The sequence below is a fragment of the Elephantulus edwardii genome, unplaced genomic scaffold, assembly GCF_000299155.1.
Source record: "Elephantulus edwardii isolate Elephantulus edwardi_28Jun2011 unplaced genomic scaffold, EleEdw1.0 scaffold00289, whole genome shotgun sequence".
Taxonomy (NCBI): Eukaryota; Metazoa; Chordata; class Mammalia; order Macroscelidea; family Macroscelididae; genus Elephantulus; species Elephantulus edwardii.
In genome coordinates this window covers 1693830-1708837 of record NW_006400039.1, presented here as the reverse complement: position 1 = coordinate 1708837, position 15008 = coordinate 1693830, and the positions used below count along the sequence as shown (strand labels likewise).

The 15008-nt window shown below is 52.5% G+C and overlaps 2 protein-coding genes across 2 annotated transcripts in view; both read left to right on the top strand.

The window, feature by feature from the left end:
- Nucleotides 1–9129: 9129 nt before the first annotated feature.
- LCN6 (lipocalin 6) lies at nucleotides 9130–12381 on the top strand. The gene is made up of 6 exons (XM_006900645.1): nucleotides 9130–9216; nucleotides 9333–9472; nucleotides 10768–10838; nucleotides 11361–11471; nucleotides 11957–12058; nucleotides 12296–12381. Exons 1-6 carry the CDS (start codon nucleotides 9130–9132, stop codon nucleotides 12379–12381), a joined length of 597 nt encoding a protein of 198 aa, XP_006900707.1.
- Nucleotides 12382–14316: 1935 nt separating this feature from the next.
- LCN10 (lipocalin 10) overlaps nucleotides 14317–15008 on the top strand; it is a 3890-nt gene continuing 3198 nt past the window's right edge. Inside the window, exon 1 of the mRNA XM_006900582.1 lies at nucleotides 14317–14421. Coding sequence (XP_006900644.1) covers nucleotides 14317–14421 — 105 coding nt within the window. The remainder of the gene's footprint in view (nucleotides 14422–15008) is intronic.

The window sequence follows — 15008 nt, the reverse complement described above, 5'->3', positions numbered from 1 at the left end:
GGCTGCGCCCCACTTCCTTGCCCTAGAGCTAGGCCTCTGCCCTCCCAGCTCCAGAGCCAAGTCTGTCCCTTACCACAGGCCCAAGTGTACCTGCCCCGTCATCAGCTCCCCCTCTGTTGCCCCAGAGCCAAGCCATACCACATAAGGGTCCCAGAGTTGTCCCTCCCATCACCAGCCTGCCCACCCTGGTCCAGGGAGCCAGGCTGCCTTCCTCGCCTCATTCTCCCCTCCTGGCCTCCTTCCCTCCCTACAGTGACATGTGTGAAGTTGCTCAGCTCGGTGAGTTGTCCCTGGTATTACCAGCCCCCCCACCCCTGGTCCCCAGAGCCAGGCTGCCTTCTGGGCCTCACTATCCCCTGCCAGTCTCCCTCCCCTCACTCCTGGTCTCCTTAACCTCTCCCGTCCCCCCACCCCGTGAAGTTGCTCTGTGACTTCTGCCACCAGGGATCCCAATCCCAGGGTGCACTTGGAATCACATAGTGGAATAGTGGGGAGCCCGGCAGAGGGAACATGGGCTCACTGGGATTGCTCCCTCTGGGGTTCCAGGGAGTGAAGGCCCCATGGGGTGAACTAAGAACTCCTTGGGCACAGCAACTGGGGGTCCATGTACCATCTGGGGATCAGAGTTGGGTCCTGCTGTCATCAGAGATAAGTCACTCCCTCTTCCAAGTGCCCTGAAGGTGGCCAGCCTGTCACCCCTGAGCCAGGCCCAGTGGGTCACTGCCAGGCTCCTCAGGGCGATGTCCCTCCACCTCTGAAAGGTGGGCCCTCTGCTGCTGGCCCTGCTGGTCTGGAGGCTGGAGGCTGGCTCTGAAGGCAATGTTTGGGTGGAGGGCCTAGGCTCCAGACACTGCCCTGCTGGCCACATGAGGTGTGTGGCCCCAGCTCCAGTGACCTGTCCCCTGTCCTTGTGTTGCAGTGAAGCATGTGCAGTGTCACTTCTGCAGGGCCTGGGCCCTTCTGTCCCCCAGGGGCTGGCTCTCCCACCTCCCCAAGCTCCCCAGGAACTGTCACAAAACTCTAATAAACCTGGCAAACTCCTCTTCTGCCTGGTGTCCTTCCTGGGGGCAGATGGGGCATCTGGATGGGGGCACCAGCATCTTCCTGGACTGCACGTGGGGGCACCTGGGCTATGACACTACACAGGTGGCGCTTGAAGGTGGGAGTCAGATCAGCATGTGGGCAGAGCTCCTCTCTCCATTTGCCCCCTCTCAGTCTGTCTTCCTCTCTCTGCTTCTCGATCTCTCCTCATTTCTCTCTCTCTCTCCTCCTCTCCCTATCAGCCCTTCTCTCCCTCTCTAGCTTCCTTTCTTTTGCTCTCTCTCTCTCTCCCTCCCTCTCTCTCCTTCTCTCCCTCTTTCCCTCTCTCCCTGTCTCTCTTTTCCTTTCTCTTTCTCTCCCCTCCGTCTCTGTCTCTTCCTCCCCTATTTCTTTCCCTTTTTAAGAGATATAATTCACCCTCACATTGACCTAAAAGGCAGCCCCATGTTGCTCTGCTCAAGTGTGACCCATGGGAGTTGGAGTCTACCTCCAGATGCCACCAGGAAGCTGACAGCAGGTCCACAGTCAGCATCACCAGGTCAGCCTCATCCTGCAGGAGACACTGGGGCATCTGGCTGGCAATAAGGCTGTCTGTCTGTTTTATTGACTATGCAAAGGCAATTGACTGTGTGGATCACAATGAATCATGGCTGACATTGAGAAGCTTGGGAATCCCAGAACACTTAGTTAGGTTCATGCAAAACCTGTACCTAGACCAAGAGACTATTCGAACAGAGCAAGAGGACACAGTCTGGTTTAAAATCAGGAAAGGTGTGCATTGGGGTTGTATCATTCTCCATTCCTATTCAATCTGTGTGCTAAGCAAACCAGCTGAGAAGCTGGGCTCTGAAGCCTTGTTTCCTTCAGCATCCGATCCCTGGCTCTCCTAGAGATCTCCGTGTGTTTTGGTCTCCCCTGTGTCAAGTCCAAGAGCAAATGCCACCCGTGGCAGTTCTTTCTCCTGGTGCCCAGTTCCTGACTCTCAACCTACTCTCCTCTCCTCCCCTCCCCTCCCCTCCCCTCCCTCCCTTGTTATTTACTGTCAAATCAGATCCAACTGGCACAGGAGGAGACTGTCCCTCCTTCTCCAGCGGAGCATGTGGTGGATGCCAACCAGAGGCCTTCACCTTGGGATCTATTTATCTCTTGGGAAAGAAAAGGTGTTACAGGCTCTCTGGGGCAACTTCCCTTACATGGATCAAAGCTATGATGGGATTAGGGCAGTTGCATTCCACCTTTAATCCTATTTAACTATGTTGTAAAGTGAACAACAGCAACGAGAGAAGACTGAGTCTGACCTCTTTTAACCACAAAGAGCTGTCCCTACCAACAACACCTGCAGTCCTGAAACTCAGACATGCCCCAACCCTGCTCTCTGACTACTAATTATTGGCTTAGAAATTCTGGGCAGATGACCACACAGACTTTACAGAAGCTCTTTTTATTCAGTTTGGGGTTTATTAGGGAAATAGGTCATTAAGCATAGCAGTAAGGAGGCAAAGGATGTCACAAAGTGAGAGTCCAGGTTCTGTAACTAGCAATCTCATGCCAGGTCAAAGCCAGGCACGACCCAGGCAGCTCTGCGCCAACAGCATGACCCGGTCCCTCAATTAGTCCAGGATGCTCTTGGTCCAGCAGCGAGAGACCTCTGGTTCAGGAACCTCTGGTCCTGAAGGACTTGCCCTGTTTTCTCTGCTTCTTTTCTGGTGTTGAGGCTCCCATCTCAAGGGCCCTGGCCCTGGCTCCAGCTGGCTCTGCCAGACTTTATCACAGGCTCTCTGCACTCTAGTTAGCTCTCTCTCTTATGTTGGTCTCACAGCTGTTGACGATGTTGAAGAAGCTGATTAACATTGAACTAGGTATTCACAGTTTAGGCGGCTGGAGACTACACCCCCAGGGGAGTTAAGGATGGTGGGTGGATCCTCAAAGATTCCTTATACTTACGCACTTCCACCTGGCTATGTGGTCAGGTCTAAGGCCATACATACTATTATTGTTTTGTACCATTGAGTCAGCATTGACTCATAGCTCACCCTCCAGCTGGTTTTCAGTAGTAAATCTTACAGGAGAAGATTGCCCATCCTTCTCCCATCTAGCAGCTGGTGAATTTGAACTATGTGCCTTTGGGATTGCAGCACAGGTGCTTACCACTAGGCCAAAATCCTAACAGCACATATTTGATCTGTCAGGTTGTGGAGAATCAGATTACGTCGTTACTTGCATGCATTTCTGGGAGACACAGTCCAATCCATGATACAGACTGACTTGTATCACCTCAAAAATCTCAAGCCTAATCCTAAAAAGACCCATAAAAGGGACACTTGGAGACAGAATTTAGACAGATTATAGGTGTTTGGGGATCTTCTGAACGAACCATACAGAGATGCTACAAGCTCAAAGTCAGTATCTAGTAATTGACTCTCCTGCCAGGGACCCAACATGCTGAGTGGACAAGAATAGAACCAGGGTCTTTAGTGCATCCTCAGTGATGTCCAACATGAAGAAACATACCAGGCACACAAAGAAACAGAAAAACATGACGTTGTAGAAGCTGGTTAGTCACTACTTACCTGGTGGGGAGATATTGTGATCAGGAAGGTGGTTTTCCCAGGGTGAGGCTGAGGCACTGCGCCCCAGATGTGCTGTGAGTACCCCAAATGCGGGAAACAACTACATAATTTGTGATAATTTGTGATAATTTGTGATAGTGGGGGTCTGTGTTCGTGCTTTCCTCTGTTAGAAGTAGTGGTGAGGGAAGTAATTTAAAAAAGTGATTAGTCCAAACTGACTTTGAGAAGACCCAAAGTCAGTGTTAAAAGACAAAGGTCTAAAGCAGGTATAAGTGAGTGCATGAAAACAACAAAAGGCAAACTGTCCTGTTGTTCAGTGCTGTCGGGTCGCCTGCAACTCACAGCGACCATGTGTACAATGGCTTTGAAACCTGTCCTGTCCTGAACTAATCTCACTGTCTCCAACACACCTACCCCCATTACCCCAGTTCCTGTGTCAATCCATCTCATCTGGAGTCTTCCTCCTTTGTGCTGTCCCTCCACCTTTCCAAGCATGATGCCCTTCTCCAAGGACTGCCCCCCCCCAACCTGGCCACATGTCCAAACCATTTGGGATGGAGCTTCAAAATCCTTATCTCCAAGGAGCAGCCTGGTTTCACCCTCTCCAGGACAGGTCTACTTGTTCTCTTAGCAGTTGATGGTATGTTCAATACCCTTTTCCAGCACCACAACTCAAAGACATCAATGTTTCTTCTGTTATCCATATCTGACGCATAGCAAGTAATTGTGAAGCCCATGACTTGGATCAGGTGCACCTTAGTTGCTAGAATGATATCATTGCTCCTCAGTACTCTGGATAGGTCCCTGACAGCAGGCTTTCTTAGTGTAATTTGTCTTTTGATGTCCTGGCTGCTGGTACCAAGAGTATTGATTGTGGAGCCAAGCAAGCTGAATCTGTTAACAATCTCAATCTCTTCTTTGTCTCTCGTGATGCTGCCAGTTGGCCCAGTGGTGTGAATCTTTGTTTTCTTGATTTTGAGCTTCAAACCATATTGAAGTCTGCTCATTATTAGAACTAAGACATTAATTCATTAATGAACAAGGAAGTAATGAGGGAGCAGACAGGGAAAACAGGTAGACAAAGTCCACAGAGAAATGTAAACTGTAAAATAGAAGCAAATGGAAATTCTGGAAAGGAAAAGCACAATAACTGAAGAGAAATATTTTCCGGATGGACTCTTCCGGCAATATGGTGGACTAGTGGAACAACAAAGAGAGCTGATCCTCCACAAGGCGGATTGACAGAAGGACTAACCACGAGTTCAAGCATGGCGGAGACCGTGAGGATGGTGCTGGAGAGGGCAGGGCTCTGGTCTGCTGTCCATACGGTCTGTATGAGCCATGGTTGACTCAACAGCGCCCAACAACAGCGTGGACAATAGACATAATACATAATACAAACACAGGGACAGTGATGGCTGGCTTCTCATCAGAAGAAATCGGCAGACAATGGAAAGGCATATAAAGTGTTGATAAGAAACAAAAGAAAATGTAATCAGCCCAGAGTTCTATACCTGAGAGGTTTGTAATTATCACTGTTAGTTTATTTTGAAGCACAACTTGTGCAGATGGGTCCTGGGAGCCCCTTCAGGATGACTCCTGCATCTTTTAAACATATTTCCATGATTTCCTGAGAACATTTTTACTTTGTGGAACAATTTTCCAAGTTACCCACATTTATCTCCTGCCTTGGACTTGGAACATTTTACACGGACTCAAACTTCCATTTCTAGGGAAGTTACTGTTGGCTTCCGTCGAGTTGAGTATGACTCATAGTGACCTATGGACAGCAATGTGAAGCCTGTTTTAGCCTATGACGTCCTCACAATCTCTGACACACTTGAGCCCGTGACTGCAGTCACTGTGTAATCCATCTAGGGTCTTCCTCTTTCTCACTGACCCTCTACTCTTCCAAGCATGATGTCCCTTTCCAATGAACAGCCTCTCCTGATAACATGACCAGAGTATGTGAGATGAAGCTTTGTCATCCTTGCCTCTAAAAAACCACTCTGCTTACACTTTACCCAAGACATAGCTGTTTGTTCTCTTGGCAGTCCATGGGATACTCAATACTCTTCTCCAATATCTCAACGAAAAAGCATCCATTCTTCATCAGACAGCCTTATTCATTCATTGTCCAGCTCTCAGAGAAAGACCATCACTTGAATAAGCGCTCTTTAATCTTTAACCCGACGTCATTGCTCTTCAGGACTTGTCCAGTGCTATATGTCTCCTGATCTCCTGACTTCTGGTACCAAGGATGTTGACTGTGGATCCAAATAAGAGGAGATTGTTAACAATTTCAATCTTTTCTCCAACTATCATGATGTTGCCTATTGGCCTAGTGGTGAAGACTTTTGTTTTCTTGATGCTGAGATAAAATCCATATCAAAGCTGTAGTCCTTGATCTTCTGCAGTAAGCACCTCAAGTCCTTGTTTTCAATAAATCTGCGTAATGCAGGTTGTTGATGAATCTTTGCCAAATCCTGATGCCACATTCTTCTTCAAGTCTAACTCTTTGAATGATCTGCTCAGCATGTAGATTGAGCAGGCATTGAGAAAGGATAAAGCCCTGACACACACCTTTCTTAATTTTAAATCACGTGGTATTCCCTTGCTCTGTTTGGATCACAGCTTCTTGGTCTGGGTATAGATTTTGTATAAACATAAGTGTTCCTGGAATTTCCATTTTCCTCAATGTCAGCCATATTTTTTATGATCCACACAGTGCAACACTTTTACATAGTCAATAAATCATAAACAGATAGTCTCCTGGTATTCTCTGCTTTCATCCAGGATCAGTCTGACAGCAGCAATCATACTTCTGGTGCCACCGCCTCTTCTGAAGCCAGTTTGAACTCCTAGCTGTTCTCTGTTTATTCACTGTTCCCTTTTGAATGATCTTCAACAGTATTTTGCTGTTTGATAATTTCCACATTCTGTTGGATCCTCTTTCTTGGGACTGTGAACAAATATGGACTTTTTCCAGTCAACTGGCCACCCTTCTAAAGAGGAGTGAGAAATAAAGACCTGGGTACTGGGTGTGCCCAGTCCAGTTGGATGCCATTGTTGCTAGGTCTTCTCAGCAGACAGACGCCAACACTGTCCAGTTGAACTGTGTCTCCCAAAACGCAGGCATGTAATGATGAGGGCGCTCTGGAGACCTAGTCTGTAGGAACCTGTGCCTCTCCGGTGGTTCAAATTCACCTGCGACTCCAAAGGAGAAAGATGGGCAATGCCCTCCCATGCAGTTTACACCCTGGAAAACTCAATGAACTGTCAGATATGGGCTAGTTCCAACTCGACAGAAATGAATTGAATTGAGCTGAATGATTTAATGTGGAAGTTATGCAGTGATTCCTCTGACCTGATAAGTCAAATCGTTACAAGAGGATTAAGGGTTGCCATTGTGTGCTGTTGATTCGGAACCCATCATAGCTGACCCTCTTGCCGGTTTTCAGAGGCTGTAAAGTGCATAGGAGGAGACTGTACAGCTTTCTCCTGCGGAGCAGCTGGTGGATTTGAACCAAGTGCCTTTGTGTAGGCACCACAGCTACTCATCATTAAGCCATCAGACCTCTAGTGGATATACCTGAATGCAATGACTCCTCTTGATGTGGTAAGCCAGCAGTTGCAAGAGGATTAAGGGTAGGATGCTTAATCCTGATCAGAATTGCCCTCAAGTGTCTCAGAAGAGAGAGAGAAAAGCAAGGCAGGGAGGCTTCTGCCTGTAGCAGCCCTCCAATGCCACCATGGGAGAACCAGGAGAGACTTGTGGCCTCTGGATTTGAGTCTCTGTGCACGGAAACCCTTGGCACCTGAGAATTGAAGCCACATGGATGGGATGTAAGGTCTTCAGATGCTGAGGGAAAGCAAGACTTTGCTCTATTACCAGCAGAGAGATAGAGGCCTCCTCTCCGGGTGGTGCCCTGAATTTGGACTTGCAGCCTCTAACCTGTAAGAGAATGAACTTCTGTTAAAGCCATTCATTTATGTTACCTCTGCTAAAACAGCTCTAGGTAACCCAAGGTCTCCTCTCTTCTGCTCTCTCTTTGCCCCCTTCTCCCTCCCTCCTTTCCTTCATCTATTACCCATTATCTCTCTAAGAAACTCTGCTGCTGCTGTGGTCAAGGCTTTTAGCCATTAATAACATATCAGTGGGTTGAACCCACTAATCAATCTGCAGGAAATGGGACCCATTTCTTTGGTAAAGATTTACTGTCTTGGAGACTTTATGGGCCAATTCCAGTCTGCCTTACAGGGTTGCTATAAATCAGAATTTGCATAACTCAAAGGTGGTGGGTTTGATTTTTGTTTCTATTTATCTGTTTACCTGCCAACCTACCTGTCATCTGTCTATGTAGCCGTCTGTTTATCATCTGTGTACTGATAAGCATCTATCACCCAGCTACCTTTTATGTATCTGCCACCTAACTAGCTATCTGGGTAGATAAATAGATAATTTATCCAGCACTGTGGGGATCATCTCTGATCAATCATCTATCAATCATTGTCATCTATCTTTATATTACCTTTCTAATCTTGTTCTTACCTTGCTGTTAATCTATTACCTATCAGTCTACCTACCTATCATCTGTCTATTATTACTATAATATATTCACCCCTTGTTTATCTGTCATCTATTTGCCAATCATCTGTCTTTCTATCCATCGCAGAGCAGTGACCAGTGAGGTCCTTGGGAAACTGAGCCCTTGTTCAGGGAGGAGGATTATGGCGGAGGAGCTGATTGTCTGAGCTGTGTGGCTGCAGCCTCAAGCCTCACGAATACTTGTCGGATGGAGATGAGCAAGTGATCCTGGAGGGAACACAGCGCACCAGGTGACAGATAGAACCTCACTTGGGCTTCGGGACCCCTGGTCTAAGCTCTCCGCTCTGTCCCTCAGGGTGTAGTGGACTCTCTGAATCCCTGCTCCTGTTCCTGACCAAGGACGAGAAGGCCCATGCTTGCAGAAAGCTCCCCAGGGGACTTGGAGCTCTGGTGTGCCCCTGGGTCTGGGCCAGGAGCGTGGGAAGAGCTGGACCAGAGATGCAGGCATGAGTGAGCTGGCGTGGGAGTGGAGGAACAGTACGGTCCAGGGCGGCCAGCATTCCGAGCAGAAGCATGAGACCCATCTGCAAAGCCTTGGGCAAGTGGGCAGAGGCCAAAGGCTGGGGTCAGGGGTGACTCCCACTTTCCTGGCTAGAGTCTGGTGCTTGGAGAGGGGGTTGGCTGAACAAGAACAGCAATCTCGACTTGGTGTTCCCTGGAGCAAGGACACAGGGTCAGTGCAGCAAGTGTCCACTGAGGTTGGATGCGGCAGTGGGCACCACCCGTGCTCCCTGCTCACTGGCCTCACTGACCCTGAGCCTCTGAGCCTTCCCTTCGGTCCACCTCACTGGCCAGCGAGGAGCAAGATCAAGACTGTGGTCTGGTCATTAGTGACCACCCACAATTTGGCTCCCAGATCCACAAAAATGGGCCCCAGGCCAGAGGTGCTGGTGTGTGGTGGACACAGGGATGAGGGCTGGGCTGGTGGTGCTCTTGGTGCTGGCCATGGCTCCCGGGGCTCAGGCCCTGTGGCTGGGAAGACTGAACCCCAAGCAGGTACCGGCACTGTCCAGTTCTGGGGCCAGACTGCCCAGGGTGCTAGGGGCTCGGGAATAGGCTGGACTTGGGCCTCAGTGGGCCCCTGGATGATGCCCTTCTCTTGCCCCCTCCAGCTCCTCGGGCCCTGGTACATCCTCGCTGTGGCCTCTCGAGAGAGGGGCTTTGCAGAGGAAAAGATCACAAGGAATATTGAAGGGGTGGTGGTGAGCCTGACCCCAGAGAACAGGCTGAGGATGCTGGCTTCACGGAGCGGGTGAGTCGGGGCCTGGTTGGTGTGGCCACTAGGCCTCGTGATGAGTGTGTCTGAAGCTGGCCACTCTGCTGTGTCCTGCTGCCCTCATGAAGGCGTGGTAAACAAAAGGCCCTGAATGTCCACCTGCCTAGGGCTGTGATGCCCTCTGCCAGCCACGGATGGCACAAGACTCCAGCTTCTGTCCCCTTGGTCACGTGGTATCTTTTCGCTGTCTCTCCTGTGTCAATCGCTCAGCTGTGACTAGGTTCACTCCTCCTGCTCTGGGCGAATGACATCATGATAACTAATGATATCATGCTGACAAATGACGTCATAACTGAAGACGTCTGTCTGGCTCTAATTCGTAGAGCAGATGTGCCCATAGGCTTTCTGATTCCTTGGGGAGTTGTACTATTTGCCCGAAGGTGTGCCCTGTCTCGTGGTTCGAATCCATCATCTGCTCTGAGGGGGAAAGATAGACAATCTCCTCTCACGTGATTGACAGTCCTGGAACCCACTGGAGGGTCAGAGGTGGATTGGTTCTGGTTTGATGGCAGAGAGACAGAAGCAAGCGCGCGCGCGCACACACACACACACAGAGAGGCATACACAGACAGACAGAGGCAGAGAGAAAGAGAAACACACATAGACACACACACACACACACACACACACCGAGAGAGAGAGAGAGAGGGTGTCTGCTGGATGTGCACCTCAGACCTCGTGGTCAGCAGTGTACACTTTAACCAGTGTGCCACAGGACTCCATGATGCCATCTGCACAGACCCTGACTCCCACCGGGGACACTCATGGGCTGGGACCCCCACCTGCCTCTGTGTGCACAGTGTTTATATATCGAGCCAAGTTCTGAGCTGAGCCATGCTTGTGGGGGTCCCTGTGAGTTCTCATGGACTGATTCGCACAAGTAAATGGCCTGGCCTTACTTCCTAGTCTGTCTGAGACTGGAGGTTCTGATGAGCTTCCAGTCGGATCTGAATCCCAGTGGCGTGGCTTCCAGCATCCCACACACAGAGCCCCACAGCAGGATACACAGACACATTGGCTGGGGTGGGGCTGGGGTGACTTGACATGCATCCTGGAGAATGTCCCGTGTGTCCCCCCTCCCCCCGGCCCTGGGTGAGCTGTTTACACTTACAAGGGCCTTTGATGTATTTGAATTTCTGGGGAATCGGGACCAGGAAGAGGTAGAGTCCTGAGCACCCTGGTGGGTACGTGGCTGCGAGGCAGGGCTCTGGCCCCCCTCAACCCCAGGCCCTGGGTCCACAGTGCACTGACCACAGGCCTATCTCCTCTAGGTTGGAGGGCTGCAGGCTGACCTCTGTGGAGCTGTTCAAGCAAGGCTCAGGCTGGGTGTTTGAGAACCCAGGTAAGGTGCCTTGCCCCTGTCTCTTCACCCCTCTTGTGTCCCCACTGTCAGAGACCCTGACGGGGAGACCAATCCCAGCCATTGTGTATCCCCTTAGCTGTCCCCCCAGACCCAGGCCCTGCTGTGTCCCCATCCCATGGCTGTTAAGGCCAGGCCTCCTCCCGACAGCCCCTGGCACCACCTTCTCTGATTTCAGGCTGTGGGGGTGACTGGAGGAAGCGTGAACTGATTGTATCTCTTAGGCTGTTAGGGACCTTACTTGGTCAGAGGTTTGGTGCCCATCCTGAGTGTAGAGCCCCCGGGACAGAGTCTCAGCATCGCCCTGGCACCCCCAGACCTGAGCAGTCTCCATACCACTGTGTGGGGCCACTGATGGGCCTGCCTGTATCCAGGCATCCGTGTGTCTGCCTGTCCATCCATATAACTACCAGAGCTGCTCTGAGTGCCAGGCTGGGTGGGATCTGGTCAGTTTGGGGCCTGTGGGTCATCTGAGGCCCCACTGGCTGCCGGGTCTGGTTTCAGCACTGGGGGTGCTGGAGTATCGCCTGCTGAGTACCGACTTCAAGGGCTACGCCATTGTCTTCACGCAGCTGGAGCTGAGGGATGAAGCCTTCAACACGGTGGAGCTGTACAGTGAGGACTGGCCAGGGTCCCACAAAGCCCACTGTCCCTGGGTGTCCTCCCGGGGAGCCACCGGAGAGTGCCTAGGGGCCACTGAGCCTCATGGAGGGGTCTCTTGGACCTAGGGGCTCAGCTGGGAGCTGGAGAGTCCAAGGCCATTGGGGTGAGGGACGGGCCTGGTGGAAGATGCTGGGCCTGCTTTCACCTTCACTCTGCACAGAACTGTCCGTGGGGCCTGTCATCCCGGTCACACTTGGATCCTTCTCTCTCTGTCACTGCCTGAGGGGGCTGTGGTGGAGGAACATCTGGGGTACAGGCTGTGGGGGAGGAACATCTGGGGGTGCAGGCTGTGGTGGAGGAGCAGGTGGGAGCCAGGCTGAGGTGTGGGGAGCAGGTGGGGGCCAGGCTGTGGTGAGAGAGTCTGGGGCAGAGGGTAGGCCTGGCTAGTGGTCTCTGTTCACCCCTGTACTGGCTCTCAGACGTCCTCCCTCCCCCAGGTCGGACCCAGGTGGCCAGCCCCAAAGCCAAGCACCTCTTCTCTAAGTGGACCAGAGACCTGGGCTATTTGACCCATCAGCAGTCCCAGCTGCAGGAGGACTGTGGGTACTGGGGCTTGGGGAGGACACCGTAGGGTTGGGGACATGGGCCAGCTTGCCCAGTCAGGTCTGGGTCCCAGGCCCAGCAAGGCTAAAGTGAGGCACCCAGGTGGTCACCTCTCAGTGGAGGTGTGTGGTCAGACCCTGCCCTACTGATGGGGAAGAAGGGCCCACATGCTTCAGGGCTTCAGACTGTCCTGGGAGGCTGGGGTGGTCCTCACGGCTCCCTTCCCTTTCTAGTCACCTGTGCACACAAGATCCTGCAAGTGGGCCGCTCTCAGACACCATCCTGGGGCCTGGAAGGACGTCCCATGGCCAGTGTGTGACTGGAGGTCAAGGGATGGGGATGGTGACCCTAAGCTCTGGAGGCAACAGGGGTGGGTGTGACCCCTGGGCTCTGAGGTCAAGCAAGTGGTGACCCTTGACTCTTGGAGTCATGAAAGTGGGGTTGATCCCTGGACTCTGGGGGCTGTGGAATAGTGGTGACTGCTGGGCTTCTGGGGCTGTGAGGTGGTGACCACCTGGCCCCTGACTGTCTCTTCTTTGCAGTGAATGCTGGAGCTCCAGTTGGGGGACAGGGTCTGAAGTGAAGCTGTGGCTTCCACGGTGGTGCTGGACACTGGTCTGGTGCTCCCCTGGCTCTCTCTGCCTGAGTTCACTCCAGCCTAGAATAAAGCAGTTCCAAATTCTCATGGACAATGTCTTTCCAGTGTGTGGGGGGCAGTGCCCGGACCAAGGGCATGTGAAGGACAGAGATTGTGAGGGGCCCTGAGGAGGGTATGGACAGTGCTAGTATAGGATGGCTGCCCCTCACTTGATATAGCTGGGAGGTGGCTGGCCAGTGGGAAGGACACTCTGTGGGGGTTCCGTGGGGAAGTGGTGGGCCCAGTGCTGGGGGTGACGAGGTGGGGGGCCCAGTGCTGGATGTGGAGAGGTGGGGTCCCAGTGCTGGGGATGGGGCTCTGTGAGGAGGTGGCTGTCTCACTGGGAAGGGCTCTGTGTGGAGGTGGTCATTCTAGTGGGAAGGAGACTCTGTGGGGGTTCTGTGGGAAAGTGGTGGGCCTAGTGCTGGGGGTGAGGAGGTGGGGGGCCCAGTGTTGGGGACAGGGCTTTGTGAGGAGGTGACTGTCTCACTGGGAAGGGCTCTGTGTGGAGGTGGTCATTCTAGTGGGAAGGAGATCCTGTGGAGAGGAGGTCACCTGCCTGATACCCACATTGGTAGGTGTCGGCATGATGAGGGCTACAGAACATCGTAAAGGTTGTATGACTTTAAAATTGTGAAGATGGTAAACTTAGTTACACTCACGTCTCAGTTCTCTGGGGCTGTGTCACAGCGATACCACAAGGGGAGGGCTTTAGCAGATGGGAACGCTTTCTGTCACAATTCAGAAGTCTGAATTCAGAGCACAGGCTCAAAGGGAAGGTTTTCTGTTGGTTTTGGGGGTGGCACCCATGGACCTGAGGTTGCTGGGAAGTCTCCACATGTCTTGGCAGCAGTCTGCCTATGGGTCTAGAAGGTTCTAAGCACAAGGACCCAGGTCAAGGACACACTCTGTTCACTCTCCATAAATCTGGTTGTTTCTGTCTCCTGGTGTCTCTTAAGAGAAAAGGTGATGTTAGCCACACCCTGGGAGGCTCTCAGGGTGCTGAACCTCATCCTAGTCCCCTCACAGTCTGTTGCTGACCACGCTGGGGGCATGGTCACACCTCACCACCAAGTTACACATTGTTCCATAACTGCCTCACATGTGGCCACCGCCCAGCCCAGCTGACACTTACTCCTGGAGGACACAGTTTGATCCGTGACAGTGTATTTATCACAGTGGAAAGAGTTATCGAGCATCTTCTGTGCCCCGAGGTGGTAGGTGGTCCCCACACTCTGCATGAGGCCTGTCTTTAGGTGAGGAGCCCCAGTGTCAGGCAGGCTGTGTTCAGGACATGCCTGCCTTCTCTGGAAGGTTCTAGAACAGGGCTGGGAGGGGACATGCATGAAGAGGGCACAGGGCTGTGGGTCTCTGAGCCACAGAGGCTGGGGTACGTCAGTGTGACAATGAAAACACAGCTAGTGTCCAGGGTCCTCCTGAGAATGGGGTCCAGACCAGGCCTCCCACGCAGGCTGGGGGGCTGAAGCTTCCTGCCACTGGCCCTCCCACACCACCCTGCTGGGCTGTGGCTCGGGGATTGGTCAATGTCCATGGCAGGGCTGGGCGTTGAAACACAGCACCAGGCTCTCGGTAGTGCACCTTCAGAGGAGGGACAGGATGAGGCCAGGACTGCTGCCCTTGGTGCTGATGCTGGTGTTGGTCACAGGGTCCTGGCCACTAGAGCAGCTCCCCAAGGATTCCTACAACATCAATTGGAGCAAGGTAGCCCGGCAGGGATTGAGCAGGGGACATGACACCCAGAAAGCAGTTAGTCATGCAAGGCCGCAGGACCTGCGGGCCAGAGCCACAGAGCCACTGGTCAGGTGGGAGGTGGGGGCACTATTCTCCGACTCTGATTATTCTCAGCAGCAGAACTCAGCTCACAGTACTAAGAGCAGAGTCAGAACCAGGAGCGGGGAGAGGGCCCTGGGACCTCAGGTGTGCCAGGCGGTGTGAGGGTGTGAGGAGAGGGCACTGGGACCTCAGGCAGGTCAGGCGGTGTGAGGGTGTGAGGAGAGGGCCCTGGAACCTCAGGTGGTCAGGTGGTGTGAGGGTGTGAGGAGAGGGCGCTGGAACCTCAGGTGGGCCAGGCGGTGTGAGAGTGTGAGGAGAGAGCCCTGGGACCTCAGGTGGGTCAGGGGGTGTGAGGGTGTGAGGAGAGGGCCCTGGGACCTCAGGTGGTCAGGTGGTGGGAGGTGGAACAAGCAGGGCCCATTCTGGGACAATGAACACCAAGCACTGCTGGCCAAGCTGAGGGTTTCATGAGGTGGATGTGGGCAGGTGGCCCTGAGGCAGGTAGATCAAAGTGG

Coding starts and splice junctions, on each gene's coding strand:
- LCN6 (XM_006900645.1), top strand. CDS start 9,130: ATGAGGGCTGGGCTGGTGGTGCTCTTGGTGCTGGCCATGGCTCCCGGG. Junction 9,217..9,332: donor GAAGACTGAACCCCAAGCAG/GTACCGGCACTG, acceptor TGCCCCCTCCAG/CTCCTCGGGCCCTGGTACAT. Junction 12,059..12,295: donor GTCCCAGCTGCAGGAGGACT/GTGGGTACTGGG, acceptor TTCCCTTTCTAG/TCACCTGTGCACACAAGATC.